The sequence below is a fragment of the Typopeltis vanoorti genome, chromosome 22 (genome assembly GCF_054136105.1).
Source record: "Typopeltis vanoorti isolate ZY-2024b chromosome 22, IOZ_Tvanoo_1.0, whole genome shotgun sequence".
Taxonomy (NCBI): Eukaryota; Metazoa; Arthropoda; class Arachnida; order Uropygi; family Thelyphonidae; genus Typopeltis; species Typopeltis vanoorti.
This window is the reverse complement of record NC_143570.1, coordinates 40,426,907-40,451,626: the sequence shown is the minus strand read 5'-3', so window position 1 is coordinate 40,451,626 and position 24,720 is coordinate 40,426,907. Positions and strand designations below refer to the sequence as shown.

The following is a 24,720-nucleotide window of genomic DNA, read 5'->3' as shown; positions in this document are numbered from 1 at the left end:
CCATGTTGACTCTCACAGATAACATTACCCTCATCTGCTCTATGTTGTATATGGTCCCTAACTAATTTCTCCAAGAGCTTAACAACTACTGATGACACACAAACTTTCCTATAATTAGACACTTCTAGTCTACTACTGTCCTTATGCAGTGGCACTATCTTACTTTCCTTCCATTCCCTGGGCACCTTTCCCATAGCCAGATTTTCATTGTCAAAGGAGCTGTCAGTTCTTTAGCACATTCTCTCAAAACCCATGGTGAAATTCCATCCAGTCCCACAGCTTTACTGACATCCAGAGTACTCAGTATTTGAAATGTGCTCTCCTCCTGCACCTCTAATCCTCAAACATGCCCTGTCCCTCTAGTATTAAAATTTTCATTCTATTCCCAATTTTATCCCAATGTCATTCTTCCACAATCATTTTTCCTCCTACTGGCCACATAGCTAAAAAATTCCCTAGGATTTTCTTTTGATCTTAGGGTAATGGTGAATCCAAGTCTCATTCATAGTAATAAATCGACACACAAAATCAGTTTTACTCTTGTTAAAACACTCCAAGCATTGTTCAGAGATTTTCATGTGAGAGCGTTTTTGATCTGCTGTGAGCAAGCGTGGCACCCATCTTGTGCAAAGCTTTTTCATATGCAATTCTTCATGCAAAATATATCCTACATGTTCTTTTGAAATGCCTATGGTCTCAGTGCACTTTGACTCACCAGTCATCCAATACCATATCATGCACTTGATACGTCCTTCACATGAATCATCTTCAAGGCTGGTACGGCCACGTTTAAACTCGGCAGCCCAATTCTTAATCATTGAAAACGAAGGAGAAGAGTGCCCATAAACATTTATGAACTTAAAATGAATTTCTTTTGCCATTAAACCTTCTTTTACAAAGAATTTTATAACCACACGATACTCAATTTTCTCCATTTGAACAGATATAGACAACACAGTTGTATAAAACAAACTACTTGATAGAATGACTTGCAATTTCACATGGATACTTAATGACAGATGTACCAACTTAGAAAAAAGAATCTTGCCGATAGTCTTGCCATCTATGGTTGAGACCAAGAACTTTCAGACCACCCTTGTAATTTTTCAAAGTAAAGAAGTTTAATTAAAAGTAAAAGTTAGATACAAACATTTTAGTTTAAGAAACTTCAACCGTCATGAGTATTAAACAATAAGAGAAAATTCAAAAATAGCAATGTATGCACATGGAGAGTGGTGTGTTTCTCTGTCATCCCAGCACTAGATTAAAACTATTGAACTATTTAGGGATATATATTTATATATATAAGAAAACTAGATATTAATATACTAATATACAATATACTACTAGAAGAAGAAGAAGAAAAATATATATATATATAAAGAAGGGGGGGAGGAATATATATATATAGAAGGGGGAAAATATATATATATAGAGAGAGAGAGAGAGATTGAAAATGGGATTGTTGGGAGTTAGACCTGGAGGAGGTTGAAAACCAATCAGTTCATAACAAGTGAATGAAGTTGCTTCTGCTGCTGTGGGGCAATCCATGAATAATTGCATTGGTTCCTGTAATGCATGTGCTGTATTAAAACACATGGATGTGCCTTGCACAGCTTTGTAAGGCACATAGATGTGCCTTCCCCTTTTCCATTTTCCTTCTGTAATCCATGTCAAAGCAACTTTAGGAATCTCCCTGCTGTTCATTCACAGTATGCATCCAATCCATTTCCATCTCTATTTTTTTTATTTCATTGGTGATGTTTTTTTGGGCAGTCAGCTTATATAAGCCATCATTTTTTATATGATAGGGCCAAAATATTTCTAATATTTTATTCAGACATCTAGTTTGAAAACTATTTAATTTAGCTTCCTGTTTTTTGGTCATTTTCCATGTCTCTGATCCATATACTAATATGTCTTTAACTCTATTGAAGATCTTTATTTTAGTTTTATTATGGTATTTTGAAGATGTTCATCTTATGTTATGCTTTCACGCAGGCCTACACATTTTACCGTGTAAGCTTCCATAACTGATAATCCTCCGGAATAGGTTAGTTGCTCCTTATTCCCGGTCGTATCCCATGTCTATCGAAGCGTGTGTTCATGGGGCTGGTTTGCCTACTTTTCAGAAAGAAAAACCCTGCTGTCCACGCCCAAAACCAGCTAACTTGGCTATGGCTGAAGAAGATCCTTAAGCTCCTCATGTCACCGACAGGAATCGAACCTACGATACTCCTTCCCCAGGCATATGGTTGCGAAGTGTCCAGCCATTAGGCTAACTGTGCAGATGAAGATTTTCGTATATTATTTAATTTTCTGAAACCGCTATTTGCTTTGTCAGTCTTTCCATTATATCCTTGTCAGTTCTACCTTCAGTATCTACATATCTTCCAAAGTGCGTAAAATTCTTAACTTCTTCTATAGCATGCTGATTGAATTTGATCTCTATGGTATTCGCTGTTTAGTTCATCATACTGTCCCTTAAATACATTCAAATTCTCTGCAGACACCACACTCTCAGGTAATGCATTCCAATCATCGACAACTCTCCATGCAAAAAACCTTCTGATTCTTTTGCTCATATCCTCCTTATATGATCATGTTCTCCCACTTTTTTTTATAAAAAAACCTCTTCACATTAATCTTATAACAACCCCCTTACCAACTTACATTTCTCCATCATATCACCCTCCTTCTTCCTATCCATTAGACTCTGTATTTTGCATCTTCTCAACCTTTCTTCATACTCAAAATTCAGGAGACCAGAAATTATCTTTCTCAATCATCTCTGGAACTTTCCAATATCTCTTCATCTTTATGAAACCAACTGACCAAATCTGTGCACAGCAGTAGTCCATATGTGACCTAATCAAGGCCTTATACAACAGAAACAGAATCTCCTTATTTCTCCTCTGCATCATTGCCAGAATTTGTCCTTATAATTTTGGCAATGTGTATGCTAAATTTTAGATCCCTATCCACCATCACTACACTATCTCTGATTTCCTCCATATCTAACAATATATCCCCACCAAAAGTAAATTCTACATTCCATCTTTGTTTTCTAAATTTTAAAACCTCACATTTCACAACATTGAACTTTTATCTCCACTCCTGTGCTCATTCACTCAGTCTATTCAAGTCTTGTAAGGCCAGAATATCTGCTTTACTCTTAATAGTTCATTCCCAACTTTGCATCATCTGCAAACAGCTGTATATTCCCATGCAAATCTTCACCAATATCAATAACATACAGGTTAAACAGCAATGGTCATAAACAAACTTCCAAGTCACGCCACTAGTGACTTTCCTCTTCCGGGGTAGTGCTCCCCCCCCCCATACACAACTTGCTGACACTATCACTAATCTATTATCCAACCCCATCCTCTTTCATTTGACTGTCAACTTATCATGTGGCAATCTATCAAAAGCCTTTGCAAAATCCACATCACAATGAAAACTAGGTGACCAAATCTGAGCACAATAGTCCATAATTGGTCTGACCAATGTCTTTTATAGATGCACCACCACCTCCTTATCCCTACATGTCAATATACTTCTTATCATAGCAACAATACAACATGCAGTCTTTGCAACACATGTCATGTGTCCTCGGAACTTCAATCCACTGTCTACTATCACTCCAAGATCCCGAATCTCATCGACATTCCTGAAGTACAGCTCCCCAATACAGTACGTGGCCTTATATCTATGTATCCCAAAGTGTAACACCTTGCATTTATTAATATTAAAACTGCAACCCCCACTCATTAGTCCAAGCTGAAAGTCTATTCACATCTTCCTGTAGAGAATTAACATCAGCACTTCCTAACTTTGCATCATCAGCGAACATTTGAAGATCCTGAGGCATGTCACTGGTCACTTTCCTTTTCTGAGACAGAGCTCCATCATACATAACTTCCTGGTATCATTCAGAGATCCAATCTCCGATCCATCTAACCTGTATACTGTCTATTCCTATCTTCTGTAGCTTGTACACTAACTTATTATGTGGTAATCTATCATATGCTTTTGCAAAGTCCATCACATTCATCACCTTATCAAAAACATAAGCAGATTGCTAAAACAAGACTTGCCCTTCACAAACCCATGCTGACCGTCATAGAGAATCTTATGTTCATCAACCCGATCCTGTATTCTGTTTCTAACCAATGCTCATGCTATATGCTATACCCACATAACAGCTAAAGTAAGAAGTTCTGGACATCATGTGTTTTATGCAACTGAATGGCTTCTCAGAATGGACTATACAACATGTTTTTGATTCCTACAAATCTCTCTCAAACAACTGTGTATAGCCCATTCTCAGAAGCTCAGCACAATATGGAATTGATACTGACCACAATATCTTCTGATATTAAAGGCTCTTACTCCATCCATGCTATAAGTTTGAACATCTGTTTAAAGAGAGCACCAAAAAATCACCTTATCAAAAACATAAGCAGATTGCTAAAACAAGACTTGCCCTTCACAAACCCATGCTGACCGTCATAGAGAATCTTATGTTCATCAACCCGATCCTGTATTCTGTTTCTAACCAATGCTCATGCTATATGCTATACCCACATAACAGCTAAAGTAAGAAGTTCTGGACATCATGTGTTTTATGCAACTGAATGGCTTCTCAGAATGGACTATACAACATGTTTTTGATTCCTACAAATCTCTCTCAAACAACTGTGTATAGCCCATTCTCAGAAGCTCAGCACAATATGGAATTGATACTGACCACAATATCTTCTGATATTAAAGGCTCTTACTCCATCCATGCTATAAGTTTGAACATCTGTTTAAAGAGAGCACCAAAGTTTTGCTCCATTGTCCGAACCTGAATTGAAATGACTGCACTTTCTATCTAAGATATGGGAAAGTCTCATTCAAATCAACTATCACTAGTAATTTTTTTGGCTCTTACTATTTTAAATAATCCATTGTTTGCATTCTTTGGTATTTAACTAGCCTTATGCCACTGATGATGATGACCTATAATTTTAGGTTGAAATATTGGCTATTAAAAGTTTATTTCTTTATCCTTGTTTTCTTGTGTAAATTTGTCCAAAATTTCAGGTAAATTCTATTACATGATGCCTGGATAAGTTATCATTCAAAAACTATAGAAATTTACTTACATTATTTTCTCTTTCCAATCTTCTTAATCCCATAATTAATGCCTCTCAAATGGTCACCCTTCTTTTAGTTGGCCAATGGTCTATCTTCAATATTTCATTGTCATAGTCCACTACATTTCCAGTCCTAACACAAGATCTTATTCTGTTTATTTTATTCTCACACCAGATAATCTCATTGTCATTTTCTCCTGAGCAGGAATAATTAAAAACAACACCTCTCCTCTCCTCTTCTCTTTCCTTTATGCTCAGTTAACTAAGTTTTGCATGCCTATACTGTTGTTGGCATAGTTTTTTTCTGTTTTTTTTTTTTTAAATAATTGCTGTGATTCTATTAAATGTTATTTTTTCATTTTGTGATCAACAGTATTATTATTACTTTTCTGATCTCTATGATGTATTCAGTTTATTTGTGTTTTCTGAAGTTTGACTTTTGTTTAATATCAATCATACATTTTGGTAGTTTCTTGTTATTTTTGATATATCAAAGTTAGTCTAACAGTTAGTCCCTGCCCTAAAAGACTTAATATTAACGGTAAACATTACATTTCAATAAAATAAGAAGGTTTATATTTAGAATAATATAATAATAATAAAGAATTAAAGATTTTTTTTAAAGAATTAAAACATACTTGAGCTGAGTATGCATTTAAATCTTCATTCTGTTTAATCATATATTTTTGAATCCTATTTAGGGCTTTTGGAGTATTACTGTGGGAAGTAATAACCCTTGGCCAGCAACCTTATCCTGCTCGAACTAACCTAGAAGTACTTGGATATGTCAGAGAAGGAGGGCTTTTAGAGAGGCCAAACAACTGTCCAGATGAACTGTGAGTGTATCAACTGTTAGGAAACTATGAATGAAGAAAATAACATGAATATTATCAGACACAATGTTACCACTATTAAAAGATTAGAATAAACTTTAAAATGTTCTGTACATAACTGTTTTCATCAGTGATCTCTCTCTCTCTGTCTCTCTCTCTCTCTCTTTCTTTCTCTCTCTCTCTCTCTCTCTCTCTCTCTTGATTATCCAGGCACACTGATCAGTTAACAGAATTACAGTGATGTTTTTCAATTATATTTTTATATCTATCTCACACATGAAAGGTTGTAAAGCATATAGCCCAGTGCCAATGTATGAGAAAGCGGTGAAGAAAAAAGAAAACCCTGTTGATATGTATTTTTTTTAATCAATCAGAGAATACATTCCTTAATGGAAACTGTGTAGGGTGCTTAAGAGTCAAAGATGCATAACTGGGAAGAGGTCTCCACGTCACCTTTTAAGGAATGTGGAGAACTGACTGTGATTTCTAACCTAATGTTCATTCTTCACCTTCTTGCAATGACCCTGTTAGGTATCTATCTGGATACTGATGAATGAGGATAAGCAATGCAAAGTGGAGGAATGATGGATACCATTTCAGTGGAATAACACTCTGAAAGTACCTGTAGGAAAGATATATTATTATTAAATTTATTATTATTATTAAACAAGACTTCATGGAGTCAAAGACTCATCTGGGAGGTCCTTTTATCACACACACATCTCATCATACCATGTCTTAAACACACTCAAACTCCTTGCAGACACCACACTCTCAGACAAGGCATTCCAATCATTCACAACTCTGCACGAAAAAAACCTGCCTCTCACTCCCCCTACTCACACCCTCTTTATACAGTTTCCAGGGATGACCTCTGGTTCTCCCCTGATCTCCCACTATTCTCGGTAGAACTTCTCCACCATTGATCTTATAACAACCCCTTACCAACTTGTAGGTCTCTATCATATCTCCCCTCTTCCTTCTCTCTACCAGACTGCAAATTACATCTTCTCAGTCTTTCCTCATACTCAACATTCCAGAGGTCAGAAACTACCTTAGTCAGTCGCCTTTGGACCCTTTCCAACATCTCTTCATCCTTCTGAAAACTCGGTGACCAAATCTGGGCACAATAGTCCATGTGTGGCCTAATCAAAGCCTTATACAATGGAACAAGAATCTCCCTACTTCTACACGTCAGTGTCCTCTGCAAAATATATAACAGCAATAGAATGTCTCTGATATGGCAGCTGATGTGAGTTTGTAAGAGAAGAGTCAATGGATAGCCAATCTGCCTTTTTGTGGATAGCATCAGGAAGTCTTACGAATTTATGGTGGGAACATTAAACTCAAACTGTATTCTAAAGTTTGGTGGATTTGGGATTTGAATAGGGTTATTAGCTAGACAGGCAAAAATTAGCATAAGGTGTTTATGCCAGGAAAGATTAGAAGTAAATGTCTGTCCAAGAAGTCAGATCTGATCTTGTCTGAAAATATGATTATTATAGAAATATTATTATTATTATTATTATTATTATTATTACAGGCAACTCCAGGGAGTCCTTAGACTCATCAAGGGAGGCCCCAATCATGTCCATCACAGCTATTCGACATTCACACAGTATCTATCATACCTTGCCTTAAACTCATTCACTGCCACAGACTCTGGCAGCTTATTCCACTCATTCACCACTCTAAAAGTAAAGAACCCAGCTCTAACACCCTTACTAACCACATTCTTGCCCAGCTTCCATGGATGTCCCCTAGTCCTCCCACCACCAGCTCTGTTCTCAAAAATATCCTCTGAATTAATCCTATAGAAACCCTTCAGTAATTTGAATGTCTCAATCATATCTTCCCTCCTCTGCCTATCGACCAATTTCTGCAACCCACAAATCCTCAACCTGTTCTCATAAGGTTCATTCCACAGACCTGCCATCATCTTGGTCACTCGCCTCTGGATCCTCTCAACCTCCTCCCCATCAAGAAGAAACCCTGGTGCCCATATCTGGGCACAGTAGTCTAGATGGGGTCTTATCAAGGCTCGGTACTGAGGTACAATAACTTGCTTGTCTCTGCTTGTCAAAGTATTCTTTAACAACCAAGTGATTTGATGAGCTGATTTGGCCACTTTTGCAATCTGCCCCCTATACTTCAACTCCTTATCCACCAACACTCCCAAATCTCTGGCCTCATCAATTTCCTGGAGTACAGTTCCACCAGTGTAGTAAACTGCTGTTAATCTTTTCACCCCAAAATGTATAACCTTACATTTTGCCACATTAAATTGACATCCGTTCTCCTTAGCCCAGAACTCCAATCTATCCAAATCATCCTGCAAAATTTTGACATCATCTGCACTCGCTATTTCCCTACCCAACTTTGCATCATCTGCGAACAAATGAACTGTTCCTCTCAGATCCTTTTCTATATCATTAATGAACAAATTAAACAGCAGTGGTCCAAGAACAGATCCTTGCGGCACACCACTAGTCACAGGCCATCTTTTGGACTCTACTCCTGAATAAACCACTCTCTGATATCTCTCCATCAACCACCCTCCTATCCATCTCACCAACCCTATATCCATCCCCATATGCTTCATTTTACTGATTAGAATTCCATGTGATATCCTGTCAAATGTCTTAGCAAGGTCCAGTCGAATCACTGTAAACCCAGTACCCTTATCCAGTTCAGCTCACTGTGTTATAATACATGAGAAAGTTACTGAGACATGACCTACCCTTCACAAAATCATGCTGTCCTCGATACAGTCAGGGACATCCCATTTTCATCTATCCAATCTTGTATTTTCCTCTTGACTATTTTCTCTAAGACCTTGATAACGATTCCTGTTATGCTGATTGGCTGGTAATTTTCAACAGCATCCTTGGAACCACCATTATGCAGTGGAACTATTTTCCCCTCGTTCCACCCCCTTGGGACTGACCCAGACCCGAATCTCAAATTAAACAAAATGGTCAAAGGCACTGACAATTCTTTAGCTGCTTCTGGTACGAGACGAGCTGGTATACCATACCATCCAATCCCACAGATGTATTGACATTGAGGTTCTGTAATAGACTATTTACCTCCACTTCATTCACTACAATTCCAGTATAAGCTGTTGATTCTTGGAATAGAAACTTGCATAGAAAATGGTTAGTGAGTAAAATGCTCTGGGTGCTGGTGTGATAGAAGGTATTCCAAGAACAGTGATTAAGTAATGCTTTCAGGTCTCAGAATATTGGGTATGAGGCCATCTGTACAAGTTCTATAAGAAGATATATATACAAAGTTGTTAGGAACAGGTTTTTTATGGCTTTGAAAGTGGTTGGTAGTCCTCATGTATGATCCTCACAACTGAAAGAAGCTTTGAGGAAACATACATTATGAGTCTTTTGACTTCATGGAAAATGAGGATTATGATAATAATCATAATACATGTATATAAAACATATTTTGCTTCTTTTCTGAAGATATTCTGAAGATAAAACATATTTTGCTTCTTTTCTGAAGATACCTATAATTCATTTAGCCCATTTATCGTAGGAGATAATATTTTCCCATTATCCCAATGAGACCTCTGTACTGTTAGAAAATACATTTTATTGTTTTGAATGAATAATCGTTAACAGATTTTCAGTATTTACAAGTGTTATTACAGCATTTAAATGCAATCATTCATTTAATGAAAACAGGCTTTATTACCACTCAAACAGAAATAGATAATTGAATTCTTTTTTGCATGATGTACTAAGAAGAAAAGTTTGGCTAAAACTGTCATGCAAAATATAATAAATTAATTATATATTTAAAGCTTTAATTTTTTTAAATAGCTATCTACTGATGCTGCAGTGTTGGAGTTATAATCCAGATGATCGTCCATCATTTGCATTTTGTCTAGAAAGACTAGAAAATTTACGATTTAATTGTTGTCAAGATGCAGTTGCCTCTGTTCACAATGAGAGTTATATTAGATATAATCAAAATGGTAAGTGTATTATATAATAGAATGACAATTATTTTTTAAACAATTTTTTCCTTTAATATATATTTACTCACCCTACTGGTCACAGCATGTGGAGTACAAGCTAGCATTGAAATAACAAGGATGTGAAATATAAGCTATCATTTATATCCATTATGAAATTCAACAATTAAGAAGAAGAGCGATGATGGCAAACGTTTCGATGCGTAGGTTGTGTAGAAGGAATGGATGCGAGTTTTTGGATGTGTGGAATGAGTCTCAGGGAAGACTAGAGTTGTATAAGAGGGACAGCCTACACCTGAATGTATTTGGTATCAGGAATCTAGAAAAACTAATAACTGGTATGAGACCTAACACAGAGAGTCAGGGATACTAAATTATAAAAGGAGGAATGGTAAGAATGCGAGTGTAAGAGTGATAATGTTATATAACTATGTTAAAGATGGGAATAGGCTTTATCATGGAAATGTTATTATTATTATTATTATTATTATTATTATTATTATTATTATTATTATTATTCAGGCCTCCAAGGAGTCAAAAGACTCATCGAGGGAGGTCCTTCCTAAGACATAAAGTCTGTCAAGACTCATCGAGGGGAGATCCCCCCCCTGAGAAACACAAAGTTTATCATACCACTCTTTAAAGTCACTGACCGTTCTCGCTCCCACCACTCCATCAGGCAATGCATTCCACGGCTCAACCACTCTCCACACAAAGAAACCACTCCTTACCCTCTTGCTCACAGTTTCCTTTCGTAACTTCCAGGGATGGCCTCTTGTCATCACTCCTTCCCGCTGATCAACCAAGCGAAAGAACTCCCCAGTGTCAACCCTGTAACCACCTCTCAACAGTTTAAAAGTCTCAATCATATCACCTCTCCTTCTTCTATCCACCAAACTCTGCAGTCCACATTCTCTCAGCCGATCCTCATAACTTTCCTTGTACAGTCCTGAAACCATCTTTGTCATCCGTCTTTGTATCCTTTCCACAGTTAATTTATCCCCTTCAAATCCTGGGGACCAAATCTGAGAACAATAGTCCAAGTGTGGTCTGATCAGAGACTTATACAACGGAATGATAACCCTCTTATCTCTGCAGGTCAGTGTCCTTCTCATAATAGCAGCAATCCTCTGTGTTACCTTCACTACCTTTGCAATATGTCCCCTAAACTTCAGGTTTCTATCAATCATCAACCCCAGATCTCTTGTCTCCCCTACTTCCTCCAGTATAACTCCTCCCATAGAGTATGCAGCATCCCATCGATGTTTCCCAAACCTCAAGACCTTACATTTTGCTGCATTAAATTGAGACCCCCATTCATTTGCCCATCTATCTAGCTTATTTAAATCCTCTTGCAGGGCTACCACATCTGCGCTATTACTAATAATCCTTCCCAGCTTCGCATCATCCGCAAACAACTGAATATCCCCCTGCAATCCACTGGCTATGTCATTGATATAAAGGTTAAACAATATAGGTCCTAGTACTGAGCCCTGTGGGACCCCACTTGTAACCCTCTGCCTCCTGGAAACTGCTCCACCATACACAACTCTCTGATACCTATCAGACAGCCAATCCTGAATCCAGTTGACCAATCTGACATCCAGACCCATGTGCTGCAACTTAAATATCAGCTTATCATGTGGCACCCTGTCAAATGCCTTCGCCAAGTCTAAGAAAATTGCAGTATATGCCTTTCCCTCATCTAATGCTCTTGTAACTTTATTATAAAAGGCTAGCATATTGCTAAAACAAGAGCATCCTTTCACAAATCCATGTTGATTCTCACAGATAACATTACCCTCATCTGCCCAATGCTGTACACGGTCCCTCACTACTTTCTCCAAGATCTTAACAACTACTGATGACACACAGACTGGCCTATAATTAGACACTTCCAGTCTGTTACCACCCTTATGCAATGGCACTATCTTACCTTCCTTCCATTCCCTGGGCACCTTTGCCAAAGCCAGACTTTCATTGTAAAGCCACGTTAAAGGTATTGTCAATTCGCTAGCACATATTCTCAAAACTCGTGGTGAAATACCATCCAGTCCCACAGCTTTACTGACATCCAGAGTACTCAGTATCTGAAACACACTCTCCTCCTGTACCTCCAGACCTCGTACCAGTCCTATCCCTCTAGCATTAAAACTGACTCCTCTAGGATGAAATACTCCAATAAAGTGTTCATTGAACAATTCCACTATGTCCTCTGCATCAGTCACTCTATTCCCATTTTTATCCCACAATATCATTCTTCCACAGTCAATTCTCCTCCTACTGGCCACATAGCTAAAAAATTCCCTAGGATTTTCTTTGGATCTTAGGGCCAATCTCCTCTCATATTCCAGTTTCGCTTTCCTTACCACACGAGTCACTCTTCTGGCCTGTGTCTTATATTCTTCACCCATCCTCTCTTCACCTGTCTCCTTATATCTCTTCCATAGCCTCTTTTTCGCATGCAGTTCCTGTTTAATGTTGTTTGTCATCCACTTTACTCCAAATTGCGCCCTCTTCTTCACTCGTGGTATACAACTTACCATTGCTGATAACAAATATTCTTTCACAATTTCCCACGCACTGGTGATATCCCGGCCGTCCAATTCCTCCCTCCATGAAACTTCCCGAAGTTGACGTCTAAGACTATTATAATCACCTGCCTTATAATTCCACATAAGTTCCCGTCTCTTTGATACTCCTGCATGTCTATTCATTTTCCATGTCAACACCATATGGTCACTCTCTCCAACTGGTGGGAGAGACGTCAACTCAGTTATTATCAACTCTTCTGATGCTATAACCAAATCCAAAATTTTTGAACCTCTTGTTCCCTCTGTTACATGTTGCCTAAGACATTTGTCCCTCAAGAATTCTAGAAATTCCATTCCCCTATTGTTACATGCATGTTCCTCTCTCCAATTTATACTACTGAAGTTAAAATCTCCCATAACAATCATTCTTCTTGCACTTGCCAAACTTAGCTGTCTAAACATCTCCTGGTCCCCATCCTCTGTGCTCCTGGGTCTGTAGCAACACCCCACTAAATATCCTGTCTTGCCTACCTCTAGCTCACACCATACGCTCTCAAAATCATTTGTCTCACTTCCTTCCAAATTGTCCACTCTTAGAGGACATAGGTCATCACTTATCATAAGCAGCACCCCACCACCACGCTTTCCCCTCCTATCCTGACGAAAAATGCTATACCCAGCGACTTCTATTACTGTTTTTATATCCCCTTCTGTCAACCACGTCTCAGTGATCGCAATAATTTTTGGCCAGGCTGATGCTATCTGCGCCACCAATTCCTCTCCCTTATTCCGGATACTCCTGGCATTAGTATACAGCATATAAATGCCATTGTTTCTATACCCAGCTTTATCCCTTCTAGACTCCACTGGGCTCAGTGTTACCTGACATTGTCTCCCTTCTCCCAAGTATCCATTCCCACAAGAGGCCACCCCTGCTATCTTCCTCCCTGGGACACACTGACTCGTTCAGAACAGCAATCTCTCCAGATGCCTACGTCCTTCCTCATTCAAATGTAAACGGTCTCTCGCATACAACTCCTCTCTTTCCTCAAACGCACTCCAAGCATCCACATATACCAGTCCTCTCTTGTCACACATTCTCGCTATTATGCCATTCAATATCACCGCTCTTCTGCTCAGCTCATCATTATCATACCTGGGCAACACGCACACTATTTTTCCTCTCTCTGTCTTCTTCCGTACAGTCTCAAGCAAAAATCTCATATCTCTCGCTACCCGACTTACATTACCACTCAAGTCATTCGTTCCTACCATCACAATCATCTCATCCACCCTTTCACCTCTCTTAATTGCCATAGCCACCCTTTCTATTGTTCCTCCTGGCAAACACTCCTCACGCATCCTATCTTGAACACCACGGATCATTGAGTCGCCATACATTATACCTCTTACCATTCCTTCGCTCCTATTGTTTCCATTCTCTCCTCTTCTTTCATTCCCATACCTCTCTCTTCTACTGTTTCCATTCTCTCCTCTTCTAGCACTCCCATACATCTCTCTCATTCCCTCTCTCCTACTGTTTCCATTTTCTCCACTTCTAGCACTTCCATATCCCTCTCTCATTCTGTCTCTCCTACTACTGTTTCCATCCGCTCGTCTTCTAGCATTCCCATACCTCTCTCTCATTTCATCTCTCCTACCGTTTCCATTCTCTCCTCTTCTAGCACTTCCATATCTCTCTCTCATTCCGTCTCTCCTACTGTTTCCATCCTCTCGTCTGCTAGCATTCCCATACCTCTCTCTCATTCCCTCTCTTCTACTGTTTCCATTCTCTCCTCTTCTAGCACCCCCATACCTCTCACTCATACTCCTTAAATTCTCTCTCTCTCCTACTCTGATTTGCCTTGCAGATGAGGAGAGAATGATTTCGACTTTGTGTTTGCCAGGTTCGGACACATCAAACATGTGCAAATACGTCTACATGTATAAGGCACTAGAGAAGAATAGAGATATGCAAGTTGTCCAACTGTGTCATGCAGACTGCAGACAAGAGTATACAAAAGAATATATAGGTAGATTATTATGTCTTACACAAATGCTAGGAGTATCAGAAACAAAGGGGTAGAGTTTGTTGTCTTAGTCAATATGTTGAGACCGCAGATTGTAGGCATTAGTGAAACCTGGCTATCAGAATCAGACATACTGACTGGTATCGAGTTTTATTCAAAATACACTTATCTCTTCAGGAGTCCCTTACCAACAGTACGCACCGTACAGCCCTCTGGTGGCTTATTTCATGTATTAAAACTTTTTTCTGTATCTAATTTATAAAACTATTTAGTAACTTATATATTTCAATCAAATCCATCTTTTCAGTCTATTAATAAAATTTTGTAACTCATAAACATCAATCTATCATTGGCAGAATTTCACAGACCTGTCACCTTCTTGTCACTTAACTCTAGGTTTTCTCCACCACTCTGTCATCCCTAGAAATACAGAAGCAACAGATCTGCATGTGCATGCATGCATGCATGCATGCATGCACACATCTGGATTTGTTCATATCAAGCTTTATAATGAGGGATAAACAAATTCCTTACATTTACATATTAGTATGCTCTTCAACACTCAAACTTTTACAAAATGTCCTCCGAACACCAACTTTCAATTTCTTACCCGTCAATATCTTTAAGTTCCACTCCATCAAGTTAATATACAGTATATTAACTTGATGGAATAGCTACATTCCAAAGTATATATTCTTAGACTTTGTCAGATTAAAGTGAAGACTATTATTCAGTGCCCAAACTATCAATCTATTTAAATCAATCTGCATCAGTTTTTATTAACTACTATTCTTTCCAGTGTAGCATCATTGGCAAATAAATTGATATTCCTGTTACAGGTTACTTGCATTCTCTTTGATTCATCTATACCATATGGCTAATGGATAGAGCTTCATGTCTAACTGTATTTACTCCACTTTACAAAACAGGGTACCATGCAGTAGCCTGTCAAAAAACTTGCAGAATGAATGCAAGTTTTTGGATGTGTGGAGTGAGTCTGAGGGCATATTGGATTTGTATAAGAGAGACGGCCTAAACCTGAATGCTTTTAGTATCAGGAGTCTTGAAAAACTAATAACTGATATGCGGCCTAACACATAGAGTCAGGGAAACTAAATTATAAAGGGAGGAATGGTGAGAATGTGAGTATAAGAATGACAATGTTATATAACTGTATTCATGATGGGAATGGGCTTTATTATAGAAATGTTGATGAGGAGAGAACGATTTCGACTTTGTGTTTGCCAGGTTCGGACACATCAAACATGTGCAAATACGTCTACATGTATAAGACACTAGAGAAGAATAATCTGAAAGTTGCCTAACTATGTCATGCAGACTGCAGACAAGAGTATACAGAAGAACATGCAGATAGATTATTATGTCTGTACACGAATGCTAGGAGTATCAGAAACAAAGGGGTAGAGTTTGTTGTCTTAGTCAATATGTTGGGACCTCAGATTTTAGGCATTAGTGAAACCTGGCTATCAGAATCAGACATACTAACTGGTATCGAGTGTAAAAGGTACAGTATTTTTAGGAAGGATAGAGAGGATTGGAGAGGAGGAGGCTTGCTGCTAATGATATCAGATGACTTGAATCCAGTAAGAGCCTGTGTAGCTTCGTGTATGTGGCAATTGCACACCACAGCCTTGACCACATGAAGGAAGACTTTGTTTCGAATCTAGTCGGCGACTAGAAGAAATTTTTCTAAGCCTTTTTTAGGCTGGTTCCTGAGTTAGTCGATCTCTGGCACAGGCAAGTGGGTTTTTTTCTCCCGGAAACTCGGGTTTTTTGTCCCTTAATCTCAAGAAAATCAACTGTAGAACCCACATTGTTTCAGACATTAAAATATATTGTGTTAGGGTTAGGGACCACAAGATGGCGGCACATGTTAAGCTGTCTCTCTCTTTAATGTGTGCTGCTTAATTAGTGATAGCCTTGAGCCAGCTATCTCTGATTGGGTACCAGTGGAGATTGAACTGCCCACTCAGTCTCAAAAAGTTAGATAGGGCTGAAACGGCCTCACCTATTCCCTATATGGGAATAAAAAAGGCATTAGCTGATTTTTTATTTATTCTTTTTTTTCCAGTTAGAGTTGAGACCTATGATTGTGGTACTACTACTAACAGTATTCCATGTGACAGTGAATTTGAAGCCATCTGTTGTGAGGTGGAATCTAACAAGATCAATTACATTACATTGTAGGGTGTTGTCACAGACCTGGTAGATCGGTTGCTAGTAATGAAGAAATGCACCACCAAATACACAAGAATGATCATAATGGGAGACTGTAATTATCCAAATATTGATTGAGTAGCAGTAGAATCTCATGAGAAGAATGAAAATGCATTTATTGAGTTGTTGCGGAACAACTTCCTCAAGCAGCATGTGACAGAAGGAACTCGAGGGCAAAGAGTGTTAGATTTGATAATAGTGTCAGTGGGCATTTCAGTTAAAGATGTAACTATTCTGCCTCCAGTTGGTGACAGTGATCATGCAGTACTCACTTGCGAAGTGCTGAAATTTATGAATGTTCCATTCAGAAAAGGTTGCATGCTGAACTACAAAGCAGGAAATTATGGCCAACTGAGGATATAAAATCAACTGATCCCATTCACTGAGCTCAGTTGAATGGGATCGGTTGATGGATGGGAAGAATATTGACAGTGCATGGGAAGCATTTAAACCATGCTTAAATGATGCAATATCAGAATGTGTCCTGAGAGTTCGAAGAATAAATAGGGTAGGAGTCAAATGGATGTGTAATCTTATTAAGCAAGAGATTCGTAAAAAATGGGCGATGTTGAAGGAATACCATGTGCATAAGGATGATGTGCATTATGAAAATTATAAGCAGCAGGCTAGAATAATCACAACTGTTGTACAGAAAGCAAAGTCTGAGTATGAAAAGAAACTGGCTTTGCATGCTAAAGACAACCCACAAGAATTCTGTCGATATGCTGCAAGTAAAAGAAAAAATGAATATAAAAGAATAACTCTTCTAAATGCAGATAGCTTGAGGGTTACAGATGCATTAGAGGCTGTTCAACTAATGAGTGCCCATTTTGTTAAAAGCTATCAAACTGGTGTATGTGACATTGAGCTCACTGCCACCTCTTCAATGGATAAAGAAATTCAGGTGTATGAGGATAAGGTGTTAGAGCTGTTGCACAAACTGAATAAGAATTCAGCAATAGGGACTGATAGGATATCATCACGTGTGCTAAAAGCGTGGTCAGCTGAACTGGCTGTTCCTTTGACCAGGCTGTTTAATATGAGTCTCAGAACAGGGCAGAAAAGAATGTATGGTAATTCTGTTGCATAAATGTGGTGCAACGACCGATGTATTCATCTATTGATGCATTCATCTATTCATCGACCAATTAGTATCTCTGGAGTCGGGGTGAAGATTTTGGAAAAATTGGTTAGGGCTTGCATTCAGAAATAGGTTGACAGTGAATCACTACTTTGCAATGAGCAACATGGGTTTACTAAGGGAAGGCATGATTTAGCAACTTGTTCACATTCAGTAACAATGTTGCCATTGAACTAGACAAAGGGAATGGATACACCATAATACTTTGGGATTTTGTTAAGGCTTTTGACAGAATACAGCATGACAGACTGGTGCATAAATTTTAGAATATGAGTTTGGATTATAGAATATTAGTGTGAATAAGAGGATGGCTGACTAACAGATATCAAAAAGTGGTATATGGGGGATGTGCATCTGCAAGATTTAAGGTAACCAGTGGTGTATCACAAGGATCAGTGCTTGGTCCACTGTTATTCAATCTATACATTGATGATATTGGGAAGAATTTGACAAGTGACATACAGCTATTTGCTGATGATATGAAGATAGGTAGAATAATCAGGAATGCTGCTGATATATTATTATTATTATTATTATTATTAAACAAGACCTCATGGAGTCAAAGACTCATCTAGGAGGTCCTTTTATCTCACACACATCTCATCATACCGTCTCTTAAACACATTCAAACTTCTTGCAGACACCACACTCTCAGGCAAGGCATTCCAATCACTCACAACTCTGCACGAAAAAAATCTGCCTCTCACTCCCCTACTCACACCCTCTTTATACAGTTTCCAGGGATGACCTCTGGTTCTCCCCTGATCTCCCACTATTCTCGGTAGAACTTCTCCACCATTGATCCTATAACAATCCCTTACCAACTTGTAGGTCTCTATCATATCTCCCCTCTTCCTTCTCTCCACTAGACTCTGCAAATTACATCTTTTCAATCTTTCCTCATACTCGACATTCCAGAGGTCAGAAACTACCTTAGTCAGTCGCCTTTGGACCCATTCCAACATCTCTTCATCCTTCTGAAAACCAGGTGACCAAATCTGGGCACAGTAGTCCATGTGTGGCCTAATCAAAGCCTTATACAATGGAACAAGAATCTCCCTACTTCTACACGTCAGTGTCCTCCGCATCATTCCCAGAAGTCTTTGTGTTGTCTTCACAATTTTGGCAATGTGTCCCCTAAATTTTAGATCCTTATCCACTATCACCCCCAGATCTCTTATTTCCTCTACTTCCAACAATATATTCTCATCAAGCATAAATTCTGCATCCCATCTTTGTTTTCCAAATTTTAAAACCTTACATTTTGCAACATTGAACTCACATCCCCATTTGCTTGCCCAATCACTCAATTTATTAAAGTCTTCTTGCAAGGCCACAACATCTTCACTAATCTTTATGGTTCGTCCCAACTTTGCATCATCTGCAAACAACTGAATATCTCCATCCAAATCTTTGCCAATATCATTAATATACAAGTTAAATAGTAATGGCCCTAAAACAGACTCCTGAGGCACTCCACTTCCTTTTCCTGGATATTGCACCCCCATACACAACTTGTTGATACCTATCAGATAGCCAGTCTCCAATCCAATGCCCTAATCTAATATCCAACCCCATCTGCTCTAGTTTGACTGTCAACTTATCATGAGGTACTCTATCAAAAGCTTTTGCGAAATCCAAGTATATTACTGTGTATCCTTCTCCTCTGTCCAAGGAAGCAGTCACTTTATTGTAATAAGTAAGTAGATTACTAAAACATGACCTCCCTTTAGCAAATCCATGCTGTCCATCAAAGATTATACCATTGTTGTCAACCCAACTCTAGATCTTAGTTCTCACAAGCTTCTCCAACAACTTAACCACAACACCTGACACACAGATAGGCCTATAGTTTGATGCTTGAGTTCGATCACCTCCTTTATGAAGTGGCACAATCTTGCCCTCCTTCCACTCTTTAGGGACTTGACCAAGTGCAAGACTCATATTAAAAAACACAGTGATATATTATCAAGTCCCACAGCCTTATTTACATCTAGTTTACTCAACTCCCCAAACACCTCTTGCTCACTTACAGTCAGTCTCTCCTCCCCATCATCAACTGCCCTTAATCTCTCCATGAAGTCACATTCACAAGATTGAAATATCTTTATGAACTGCTCATTAAGTATCTGTACCACACATTCTCAACAGCTGTCTTTATACCATTTCCTCCAATCAATGTCATCCTTCCATAATCATTCTTTCTTTTGCTGGCTACATATCGAAAGAACTCCCTAGGATTCTTTTTGGCTTCATTAGCTAACTGCTGTTCATACCTCTCTTTAGCTACTCTCACCAACCAAGTCACCCTCCTTGCCTGGTTTTTGTAGACCTCATGAAATTGGTTACTTCCACTTCTCTTATGCTGCCTCCACAATGCCCTTTTTCTCTGTATTGCATGCTTAATCTCTTTATTCATCCATCTCACACCTACCTTATTTAACCTTTTCACCCATGGTATACATTTAGACATTGCATCTACTAAGTAGTTTTTGAAAATCCCCCAAGCTGCATTGATCTCTTTTCCAGCTAACTCCTCATTCCATGCTACACCTGCAAGCTGTCTCCTGAGCTCTTCATAATCACCCCCCCCCCTTGTAGTTCCATATGCAGTACTTGCAGAATGATTTAAATAGGCTGGAAATGTGGGCATGGGAAAATGGATGTCAGTTCAATGTCAGTAAATGTAATGTCATGCACTTTGGCATGATTAGATATCCAATGTTGTATTTTATTGGTGGGATTATGTTAGAAGAAACTGATGAGGCTAGATATCTTGGAGTGTTAGTAGATAGGAAGTTGAAGTTCAGCGGACATGTAGCAAAGATTGCAAATGCACCATGAAAGATAATTACAATGCTGAAATGAATGCTCACATGTAAAGATAAGGATGTCATTTTGCCTCTTTACAAGGCATTGATAAAACCTCACTTGGACTATTGTGTGCAGGTCTAGTCTCCTGGTTTCCGTTGTGATTCTGATATATTGGAGAGAGTGCAATGGAGAGTGTTAAAAATGATATTGGGATTATGGAATACGTCTGAGCTACTTGTATATAGAGACTAATGACTTCATATCACTTGCCTTAGTATGTATCCCATAATGCAAAGCACATCCCCTTTCAGGAGTGTATAATGCAATGCATAATGGGAAGGGCCACTACCCATGCCGGCAGTGGCGCATCCAGGGAGGGGGTCCAACTCCCCCCCCCCCAAAAAAAAAAGAAAAAGGAAATAAACACTAGAAATCTTTTCCTAATTAAAATTCATTTTTTAATTTATGTTGTGTCTTCTATTTCTATACTACTTATGATGTATTGGCAATCACTGCAGATGCTCAGTCATTGGTCGTATGCAATGCGCGGTGTGTATTTGTAAGTCTACTCATCTCAGCGCCCCCGAAGATTAAATCTTGAGTGCTCGGGCTCCGCCCCCAAGATTAAATCCTGAGTTCACCACTGCAGACCGGTTTCGACCTTTATTGAGGTGAAAAAGTAAAAAGTAAAGGGTTTCTCATCATAGGCCTAGAGTAGTTAGTATAATGGGTGCAAGAGAGCCTGATAGTATTAGGAGAAAAAAAGACAGATAGATAGCATGAGAGAGAGAGAGAAAATGCCTCAGCTCTTTTATATCATCATATAGCCAAAGGCTATCAGTTTTCCTTTTTCACCAATCACATATCTCAAGAGAGCCTGATAGTATTAGGAAAAAAAAAGATAGATAGATAGCATGAGAGAGAGAGAAAATGCCTCAGCTCTTTTATATCATCATATAGCCAAAGGCTATCAGTTTTCCTTTTTCACCAATCTCATATAGATGAACAACCAAATAACCAATTGAAACTAAAGCACAAGGATGACTGATACCCAGGTGGTATCAGTTCCATCTGGGTTATATATTAGCCCCATCTGGGTTAACTGTCTTGAGTTGGCCTTCTCTGCCTTGGATTGCTCTCCAGCCATCTCTGCAATTGACTATAAGACTACATTGAATTAAGAGGATGGAACTATTTAAATAACCTCTCATTGCAAGATTAGACAGAATTTTATCTCCCCCTGGTAAATATTGCATAATGTGGGTGGTCTACACCATCTAGTGATAAATTTGATATCTCCTAGAATGCTTCTTTCTAAATACAAAAAACATCTGACTGAACAATAAAATTTCCACAATACACTATTATAAAGCATTTGGATGTCATATTGCTGGTTTTGAAATCCATGTTTTTTTCTAATCTTCCATAAATGGTATTTTAATTCATTGATTATAAAAATCAGAATTCTCTTCCCATTTGACAGGTGGTGAGTATTGTAAAAAAATAACCTGTTCTGTTGTAAATATTGGCATGCCCAACACATTACATAATCTGTTCCAAATATGCAGAGCAAGAGGGCAGCTGTAGAATGCATATTCTACTGTTTCCAATTGGTAACAGATGTGTTAGATCCTGAATGAAGGAATCTTGCAAAGAAATCATTCATTCAGAATCCAACATACTAAACTTACTAATAAAGAGAAATACCTGCACATCAGCTGAAATCAAAAGTGAAACTTCTTCATTTTTTGTATAAAATTTTTATTCTTTATTTCATGTACCATATATTTAAGCTGTTGTGATTATATTAAGATTTCATTTTTAAGTATGTCTAAAAGGAGAGATAATCTGATTTAAATTTAAGCCTCACTTAAGCTATGTAAAATTTACTGTGAGTCATCTAAAAAGTTGCTAAGTAATAATTCCTGGAAGGCATAAAGCTACACGTGTACAGCGTAATGCTAGCGGCTATAGCTTACTCGGAAAATTATGTTGCCATGTATTCTGTGAATCCAAGTATAACAGCGTCATAAAAGCGAAGGATGAACTCAAAGGGGTGAAAAAATAAGGGCCGTGTGCAAAAAGGGGACTGAGAAAAAGAGGGTGCTCTATAGAAGGGGTTGAGCCCGTATCGGGAGGTCACTCTCTCTGGTCGTAACGTTTTCCTGTTTTGGTGGTTCGGAAGTTAGCAGGCAGTTTCGCGTAGGGGGGGGTGAAGTCTGTGATAAGATGTCGGACTGCGAGCATTCTTAAAATGAAGTAGGATTCTATGCAAAGCTGTAGGTAAAAATTCCAGTCCTAGCAGAATCAAGCCGTCGCTGAAAAGTCCCATCAAGTTGTTCCTGAAACACAAAGATTTGAGTCCGTTTTCGGCAGAAGGAATGAAGATAGCATAACCCCTACGTTGCCGTATGGACAGCCAATGGATGAGAAGTATCCAGCATCAAGAGAGAAGATTGTTTACGAAGGTGAAATTAAGAACTGTATTCTAAAGAACTCTGTGGACCGTCTCTATTTAGAAAGTTAACCTCCTTTGAGAGTAAGAATAAGAAATTGTGATAGGATTAATTTAATGTGATAAGAATAGTAGAATTTAGCATCTCAGTGACATTAGAATGTTTGTTAGTTTTCTCTTACGAGTAATACTACTGAAAGGAATTTAGCTTAACTTCATATCATTTGCTATCTATATCCCAATGTGCAGTTACTGTGTTTAGCATGCCTTATGAGATTTAATTAGTTTAGAATGTGTTAATCTTTTAGTTCGAGTTTTATTTAGTATTGAGCATAATTGAGTGTATGAATTTTGTATTGTGTTTTAGATATTCCAATAAACATGTCATATTTACTTGAACCTGAGTCATGCCTGATTACGATTCCAAATTACCACTTATAAAAATAGAACTTATTTTGGCAGGAAGGATTTAGAAAGTGAATATAAATATAGCTTTATGTCACGACTGCAATAATCTGAATCTATACAGCAGTTTAAATAAGATATTGTGTAAGAAAGCTAAGAATCTAGTATTGTCTCCCTGAGGTAGGATCCTTTCTGCTATAGGATACTGGCTGGTGCAGCAAAATATAAATTCGCCAGTATCCGAAGAGGAAACAATCGTAGATATAAGAATAAGATTAAAGTAAGAGAAGAAAGAATAAATAACGAAAGGTAAATATATAACAGATGTCACAGATTGGATCTCCGATGTTAAAGTACATCCATTTGATGGCATTGACTGGAAGGTGACCATATGCCATTCTCCAAGCAAGATCCTTCCTGTTAGGGTACCCTTGGAACTTCATCAAGTTATGAAACAAAATATTGTTGTCAGTACCCAACTGTGGAACTTCTCAGCAAAAGGGATTAAAGATTTCTTTATACCAAATTTTACTTTTTTTTAATGGAAAGAATGTCAATTCCGGAGTGTTTTAGCAGTCTTAGAGTTAAGCACAGAGTGTTGTAGTATTCAGGAACAATCTCAGCTTTTGGATCTTTATAATCACTAACTCCAAACGGGGGAAGATGAAATCCAAGTAGTACCAGAGAAAGTCTGCACATGTGTGGTTAGTTTGCAATATTTTATGGATTTTTGAAGCTGTATTGTTTAAATAGCAGAATTTTAAGACTGGAAGTCCAAATCCTCTATGCTTTGTTGATAATTGAAGAAATTCCTTTTTAACTTCTTGGTATCGGCTAGACCAAAAAATTGCACAGGTTTACTATATAATTACTTTTCTTCTGCTTCTGTGACATCTGTAATATTTATTATGTATAACTGAGCAGGAAAGATTATGGTTTTGAGTACTATGGCTTTAGAAGAAAAGGAGAGCAGCCCTATTTTCCATTCTTCTAACATTTCCAAGTTCTTGGACTGGTAATATTGGGTAAGTGGAGAAGAGAATTCCAAGTATAATGAGGGGTTCTCTCCTAGGGGTTAGTCCAAAAGGAATGCCTCCAAGATCCCACTTTCCATAAACTTTTAATTTTGTCTTGT

At 38.2% G+C, this 24,720-nt stretch overlaps 1 protein-coding gene across 1 annotated transcript in view; it reads left to right on the top strand.

The window, feature by feature from the left end:
• Positions 1-24,720, top strand: part of LOC150094345 (proto-oncogene tyrosine-protein kinase ROS-like) — a 719,271-nt gene that overhangs the window by 652,777 nt on the left and 41,774 nt on the right. Inside the window, exons 41-42 of the mRNA XM_090412445.1 lie at positions 5,846-5,980; positions 9,814-9,968. Of these exons, the coding sequence (XP_090268571.1) occupies positions 5,846-5,980; positions 9,814-9,968 (290 nt within the window). The remainder of the gene's footprint in view (positions 1-5,845; positions 5,981-9,813; positions 9,969-24,720) is intronic.